The sequence below is a fragment of the Lolium perenne genome, chromosome 3, assembly GCF_019359855.2.
Source record: "Lolium perenne isolate Kyuss_39 chromosome 3, Kyuss_2.0, whole genome shotgun sequence".
NCBI classification, from domain to species: domain Eukaryota; kingdom Viridiplantae; phylum Streptophyta; class Magnoliopsida; order Poales; family Poaceae; genus Lolium; species Lolium perenne.
Genome location: NC_067246.2, coordinates 79,188,752 through 79,196,906, shown reverse-complemented (window position 1 = coordinate 79,196,906; position 8,155 = coordinate 79,188,752). Strand labels below are relative to the sequence as shown.

Genomic DNA, 8,155 nt, shown 5'->3' with positions numbered 1-8,155 from the left:
TAGCTACTGCTATGGATCCATAGTCTAGGGATGAACTACTCACGCATCACTTCGGAGGCGAGCATATCGATGTAGATAACTCCGATGATGATTTCTCCCTCCGACAGGGTGCCGAGAAGAGCTTCAGAACCCTCCCGAGCTAGGGTCTGCGATGGCGGTCGCGACGGAACTTTTCGTGGATGGAGGCTCGGGTATTCAGGGTTTTCCAGAGATCGTGAATAAATAGGCGGAGGGGCGATGTCGGTGGAGGACAAGGTGGCCCACACCACCCCTAGGCGCGGGCTAGGGTCAGGCCGGGCCTAGGGCTAGCGTGGCCGCCCTGCTGCCCCCTTGACTCCCCTCTGGACACTGTCTTCGTTACGGTAAAATATTGACTTCGGCTTTTGTTTCATCTGATTCGGATAATATTTCCTGTACAAATTTTCTGAAATACAAAACAACAGAAAACATGGAACTGACACTGTGGCATCTTTTTAATAGGTTAGTGCCAGAAAATGTATAAAAGTGCAACGAAGCATGAGAAAAACATATATAAATTGGTGTAAAACAAGCATGGAGCATCAAAAATTGTAGATACGTTTGTGACGTATCAACGGGTTCTGGTCAGGCCTGCTCGAAAGAGGGTGGGCTAGGAGTAGGGTCCCGAAGCGTGCCTATGCAGGCCCGCACCATGGCGAGGTCCAGTCCCATCTAAGGCTCAATCTTCTAGTATGGTTCTAATCTGGGGATGCAGGACCTCATTGCGTCTGGCGTGGCATGCTCGCGGAGAGAGGATGGGCAAGTGGGGCTCCAGACGCTGTAGACCACTGTCGGTGGGGAGTCGGAGCCGGGAGCGATGGACTCCATGGTTTCAAATGCAATCGTGTCGATGATCATGGAATCGGCGGTCGAGCACAACTTACTGGTGGAGGGACCGCTGGCCAAAGTGGCTAGGGTTGGTCTGAGCGCGGAGGAACAAGTGGATGGGTAGGTGGTGTTGGTGAACGCAACCGCGGGTGCGGTGACAGGAGTGGAGGGCCAAAACCTTCAGAATGAGATCATGCCAGATAGGCATCTCGCCCAAACTCCCAGGTCCATGTCTATCCCCTACACCCGGCGCACAGCTCAGTCCCCTTCAACATCTGTGCGCAAGAGTACTCGGAACCAGGGAACTTCGGCTGGTACCACGGCCTTGGTGAAGGCGCATCGGCTGCCAGTTGAGAAGAACCTAGAGGCCAAGTGCAAAGCCAAAGGTACAGACTCCACCTTTCTTGGTTTTCTCTCTGATTCCCATTTAGCATCGGTTATTATGGATAGCGGTGTTTTGTTTACTCCTAATGTCGGGATACCTATGGAGGCGCTCTCGTTGATTAGGGCTAAGGAACAGGTTCAGGCGGCGCTGGCAGCGTCAGCCAAGCGGCTTCACCTAGAGGCCGAGGCGAGTAACGCTGCCACGGTGGCGACTAAAACGAGCACGGTCACTGGCCGGGTGGGCGAGGGAGCAGGATATCCCTCCTCCACGGCGGTGGCGGAGGACAGACCCATGATGGAAGGGCTAGGTGTGGGTAGGGAGCCCACATCCGATTCGGCTTCACTGCTGCAGCATACTACATGTGTTGGTGTGGCGGAGTTGGTGGATACACCTTCCTCCCCACTAAGGCGGATGTGGCGGGGGTGATTGCCAAACCACGTCGGAAGAAGGGGAGAAAGTCTTTCCTCACGGTTATAAAGGGTAGTTCTAAACGCAAGGGCGCATCATGAGGTTCCTCTTTAAGAATATTAGGGGCTTTGGGGCGCCAGACCGCGTCACTCAGCTCAAAGAGATCCATTTAAAAGAAAAGTTTGATATCATTGGCCTACAAGAGACCATAAAGCAAGAGTTCTCAAGGTTTGAGCTTCGACGCCTTGAGCACGGGGGTCAATTCGTTTGGAACTGGCTCCCAGCGTCTATACACTCCGGGGGAATGCCGTTAGGCTTCAGAGAGAATAGTTTTGAGGTGGACAGCTGGAGGATGGGATCTTTCTTCTTTAGCGCTGACATTATGCAAAGGAACGTCAACCTCAAATGGCGCTTCATCCTTATTTACGGCCCGACAGATCATGCTAGGATGGAGGAGTTCTTGGGGGAACTACATTCGGAGGTATACCTGGGCATTCTTCGGGCCGGGCTTAACAAAGCCCGACGCAAAAAAACCCAGGCCCAGGCCCGGCCCGGCCCGACCATCGGGCCTAACTTTCAGGCCCAAGCCCGACCCATCACTTCCAAAGCATGTCGAGCCTCGGGCGAGGCCGCTTCCCTATTTCACACATATTTCAGGCCCAGGCCTGACCCGACCATCAGGCCGAAAACTTCAGCCCAGGCCCGGCCCACAGACATGCTCGGGCTGGCCCAAGCACGGAAAATTCGGGCCGGGCCGGGCCATTCGGGCTAGGCTTCCCATGGCCAGGTATGTTTGGAGGTAGCGACCTACCTCTGCCTCTTGTGGTAGGGGGAGACTTCAATCTTGTTCGGTGCCAAGCGGACAAGAGCAGTGGAATTGTCAATTGGCCAAGGGTACGCTAGTTTAACGATGATCTAGAGGGCTGACGCTGCGTGAAATTAACCGAGAAGGGGCTTGATTCACCTGGACCAACAACCAGACATCTCATATCCGTTCGGTCCTGGATAGGGTTTTTGTCTCCATGGGATGGGAGGCTTCCTTCCCGCTAGGCACGCTAACGGCCATTACGAGGATTGGCTCACATCATTGTCCGTTGATTCTGGACAACAGTGAGAAAGGGTTGGGTATGCTTCGCGGTTTTTCTTCCAAACTTGGTGGTTCGGTGTACCTGGCGTTGGGGAGCTGGTAAAGGAGAAGATTATTATGGCGATTTCTTATTCCGGACCTCACCGATCAAGCATTGACCTTTGGCAAGGCATCTCCAGAGGACTAAGGCAATTCCTCAAGGGATGGGGTGGCAATCTGGGAAAAGAAAAAAGGGCTTTCAAGGAGAGTCTCTTGCTCCAGGTGGCAAACCTGGATAATATCACAGATTCTACGGGTTTGGATGAGGGGTGGGCTCTCCGATACCATCTGGAGGATCAGATTACGCAGCTTGATACCCTGGAGGAGGAATATTGGCGACAAAGAAGTCGTGTTCAGGGGACAATAAAAGGGGATGCGTGTACTGCTTTATCCCACGCCTTTCTGAATGGCTGTAGGAGGAAGTGTCTGATTCCCAGGCTGGTTACGGATACTGGGGAAATATCCGAGCGGCGGGAACTAGTGGAACACATTTACGGGTTTTATCAGGGCTTGATGGGTGTTGAGAGAGAGGAGAGGGTCTTCTCACTAGCACCGAACATGTGGGCGACCGGAGCCCGTATCTCGGATAACGAGAATTTGGCTTTGGAATTAACTTTCACCCCTGAAGAACTGGACCAGGTGCTCGCGGATATGAAACCTGACTCAGCTCCGGGGCCTGACGGCTTCCCGGTGATCTTTTTCAAAAAGTTATGGGAGATTATCTCTGATTCCAAAGGTTAAAGGGGCGTACACGGCCAAGCGATTCAGGCCGATAGCTCTTATAAACGTTATCTATAAGTTCGTTGCCAAAGCATATGCGACTAGACTGGCCCGATCGTCCACAGGACTATTGATAGGAGCCAAACAACCTTCATTAAAGGGAGAAGCCTACACGAGGGTGTGTTTGCACTCCATGAGATTGCTCACTAGTTGAGAGTTAAGAAGCTTAAAGGCCTACTCCTTAAACTTGTTTCGGGAGGGTGTGGAGGTGTCCCACGAGGCCGGCGGTGGTGCTCTTTGCCCGGCTACGCCTCTGGAAGCGGCGAGAGGAGGTGGAGGCATTGCTCTCGGACGGGGGAGGCCGGAGGAGGCAGGATCCTAGGTGCGGCGGTGTTGATCTCAACGGTGGCCGGCAGCGTTGCTTTCGGAGGGGGTGGCAGCGGGATCCTGGGCGCAATGGCGCTCAACAATGGAGAGGAGTGGAAATCGGGAGTAGTGGAGGATGGACGCGAGGTGAAGGAGGATGTTAGGATAAGGATGGCACATGTCCAACAGCCATGAGGACATGTGTCGCGCTCGCCAGGAACAAACGCGAGGGATCCCACGGCTGATCTCCAGCATTTTCCAAATGAAATCGAGAGTTGCACAGACCAAGGGAACAAAAAACAAAAAAAGCTTCATGTTGCCTAGCTAACTGATGTTGTCCTGCAAGTGATTCCACACCGAAAGTTCCAACAGATTGTTGAATGACTGCTCAGCAATTGAATAGAAATGAAAAATATGACACATATCCGAATTGCTCAGCAATTGAATGACTGCTCAGCAATTCAACTAGGATCAGAAAGACTCAAGCCCGCCGACAAAACACAGCGCACACGGACACAACTTTCAGAACATTGATCAGATAAGCTAAGAACAACACTAGTTTTAGTTTGAATAAGGGAATTACTTCATCAGTGAAGACCATACAAGACGAATTAATACAATAGTGGTCAGTATCCTCGAGTGAGTGCAGTATACTTTGCCAAAAAATTATCAAGACCGGATCTACTCTAATTGATAGCTGCAAAGGAGAAGAAATGGTTGTGTCTCTGAAGATCGACCGCCGCGGTACTGTAATTGCACTTCTTGTAGAGCGCTGCTTCTTCATCGTCATGATCGGCCAAAAGGCTTCGCAGCTCCTCTGAAAGTTCCCAGTCTGTTGATGGCGCAGGCTGTTCTGTGTGGTTGTGGTCGATGTTGTTCTGAGCCTCGCTCGGGAGAGTTTGCTGCTCCTCTGAAAGTTCCCAGTCACTTGATCGCACATGCTGGTTCCGTTCGATGTAGTTTTGAGCCTCGATCGGGAGAGTGTGCTGCTCCTCCGATTCCCTGTCATCATCCCAAGGCCTTAGCAGCAGGTGCTCTGATCCCTCGTCGATTGATCCCCAGTCGAAGTCCGACTCCTCCTCAGGTTCCACGGGGAGAGTTTGGTCCCCGAGGAGTTCTTCCATTGTGCAAGACATCCGGCCCATGGCGTCGTCAGCTTCAGGCGCGTGGGGCAAGGAAACGGGTGCGGCGGACGTGAACCACACCGGAGGATGCTCGTACTCCTCAACCTCAGGTGCTGGGACTGGGACTGGGACGGGAACGCGGACAGTCGTACACATCTTGCTCGCAGTCGCAGGAGGCGTGACCCACACTGGGCAATCCGCGACGGGGGCTGCCATCCGCATCTTCTTGGAGCAGGGCGGATCGGCGGCGGCGGCGGCAACAGGCGCTGGCCTCTTCTGTGATTGCTGCGCGGATACAGTCTCTTGTCGAAGCTTGTAGGCGTCGGATTCCTGGCGGGCGGCGGCGCACGCGTTGGGAGCGAGATGTATCTTGCAGAGCACCTTCTCCCCGTCGGCGACGACGGCCTCCGGGCGCAGGCAGCGGAACTCCTCCATGACCCAGCCGGTGCTGGCCTTGCCTTTCTTGAACGACAGGTGCTTGACCTCGCCGATCTTGACGCCCTTTTGGCAGACGCTCTCCGTCCTCTGGAGGGCCCAGGTGCCGGCGCCGGCGACGCGCGTGGCCCGGGCGTCGTTCCCGCTCTTGCGCTTGCAGGTGGTGAAGAAGAAGCGGTCGCCGGTGCGAACGGCCGAAGGCAAGGGCGCGTACTCGGCGGCGAGGTCCCTGGGCTCGCAGGCGTAGACGTCGGCGTGGCGGATGAGCGCGTCGGCGCCGTGCGGCAGCGGCGAGCCGGCGAGGAGGCGCGGCAGGAAGTAGGTCACGGCGTCCTCCTTGGACGGCTTGAACTGGTGGTGCTTGTAGAAGTCGTCCAGCCCGTCCGTCGCCATGGATCGGCCGCGGAGCAGCTCTGCGCGCGTCTAGGTTGATTGGTCGAACTGATTTGGATGGCGGGAGGGAGGGAGAAACCTAGGTTGGATCTTGGATGGCGGGAGAGGGAGTGTGGTGCGGGAGGGAGACTAGAGAGTGGGATTCAGGTACTTGTAGTTGTAGTCGAAAGGGAAAGGGCGTCACGCGTACAGAAAATATTGGCAATGTTGGTTTGTGTTTGGAATCGGTTTCCAATTCAATTCGGCGGGTTTCCATGTTCTATGTCTGATACAGAAAATACTTGCGTTTCGTATCGAGACTTTCCATATTTCGAATCCGGGCCGTGCTTCTCTTCAATCTAGTGGCTGACTTGCCAGCAACGTTTCCTCCAGTCTAATTTGCTTTGCAGGCGCGTGGATATGCACCAGAGACCGTATTACATCGTCTTAATTGCAGTTTGCACCATAAACTTGACACTTCAAAAACATTGACGGCAGTATTTATTTCAACATATTTGCAAATTGGTACTGCATATTTGAAATTTGCATTCACGCAATATGTAGATAGCGTCTGATAGTTCATCATCATCTAGGAAACTGAAAATGTAACTAAATTAAAATGACGCGGAATCTAAACGGTCGCGGCATCAATGGGCGTTCACCGGTGACGCAGAAGGATGCGATGGCGGTGCATCACCTGTGACGCCAACACTTATTCACGTCCCTGTCGCCGCCAAAAGCTCCAGCGCACCTCGAACCGGGTGTCCAAGAACAAGCCACAGTCCACTTGGTCGCCGTTCAAGTCACTTGTGAAGTCCCCGAGCAAGTCTATATGCTATCCCCTTCCACTCCAGCTGGCATACATACCATTGTACTCGTGTGATGTGGGGGTTCCGAGAAACCCGAGAAATCTGGATGTGCAGAAGGTGTATATTTTCCTCTTTTCTACATATGGTGGCGGCGGTGATGTATGTTGGTGCTCACGGTGGTGGCGTGTGCCGGGGATGGTAGCAGTGGCAACGGTGTGTGTCGGGGCTAGCGGTGGTGGTGCGTGATATCGCTGTCATAGTCAGCGACGGTGTGTGGTGGGTGTTAAAGTAGGGTTTGGTAGGGTATTGCACATCACCCAATAGGGCCGGCCTCTCTCATATATATATGGGTAGATCGTACAAATACAGGGGATTACAGGGGTACGTATTATACAGGTATCTACATAGTACATTGTCTATCACCCTCCCTTAATCTCAATCGTGCCATGAATGTTGAGATTGCGCTTACAAGAAGTAAACAGCGGTAGCGGGAGAGGCTTGGTGAAGATACCAGATAGCTGATCCTTGGAGGAGATGAAGCGTATCTGAAGCAACTTCCGAGCTACCCGTTCTCCGATAAAGTGGAAATCTACCTCTATATGTTTTGTGCGAGCATGAAAGACCAGGTTAGCCGAAAGGAACGTTGATCCAATATTGTCACACCATAGTATGGGTGGGTGACGCTCAGAGACTCCAAGTTCACCAAGCAAGGCTTGTATCCAAATTAATTCAGCAGTAGCATTAGCAAGAGCTTTGTATTCACACTCTGTGCTAGATCGAGAAATTGTGGCCTGTTTCCTAGCACTCCAGGCAACAAGATTACCACCATAGAAGATGGCATATCCCCCGTGGATCTTCTGTCATCAGAGCTGCCAGTCCAGTCAGCATCAGAGAAAGCAGACAGAAGACCAGGATCACCAGATGGCGGGCGAAGAAGAAGACCATTAGTCCAAGTAGCTTTGACACAACGAAGTATGCGCTTCACTGCCAACCAATGGGAGCACCGAGGGTCATGTAAGTACTGGCATACCTTGTTCACCACAAAGGACAAGTCAGGCCGTGTCATAGTGAGATACTGTAGTCCTCCAACAATACTGCGATATCTGGTGGAATCCTCAGGAGATAGTAGTGTACCATCAGTAGCAGATAGTCGATCAAAGGATGCCATAGGAGTAGAGACTGGAGCAAAGTTAGTCATCCCGACACACTGTAAGTGCTCAGTTGCATATTTGCGTTGACTCACGAAAAGATCACGAGCCAAAGTATGAACTTCAACACCAAGGAAGTAAAGGAGAGGACCAAGATCTTTGAGAGCAAAAATAGTACCAAGCTGATGAACCAGGTGATCAGTAGCTCTGGAGGAAGAACTCACCACAATAATATCATCCACATAAACAAGCAGATAAATGGTAGTATCGCGGCTGCGCATGATGAACAGAGACGTATCAGCGGTAGAGGGTGTAAAGCCAATGTCACCAGGAACAAAACTCAATCGAGTGTGCCAGGCACGAGGATCTTGTTTCAGCCCATAGAGAGACTTATGAAGACGGCACATGTGATTAGA

The 8,155-nt window shown here is 52.6% G+C and overlaps 1 protein-coding gene across 1 annotated transcript; it reads right to left on the bottom strand.

Annotated features, from left to right (window-relative positions):
• Positions 1-7,315: 7,315 nt before the first annotated feature.
• LOC139837924 (uncharacterized mitochondrial protein AtMg00810-like) lies at positions 7,316-7,789 on the bottom strand. The gene has a single exon (XM_071827243.1). The coding sequence runs from the start codon at positions 7,787-7,789 to the stop codon at positions 7,316-7,318; it is 474 nt and encodes a 157-aa protein (XP_071683344.1).
• Between the last annotated feature and the right edge of the window lie 366 nt (positions 7,790-8,155).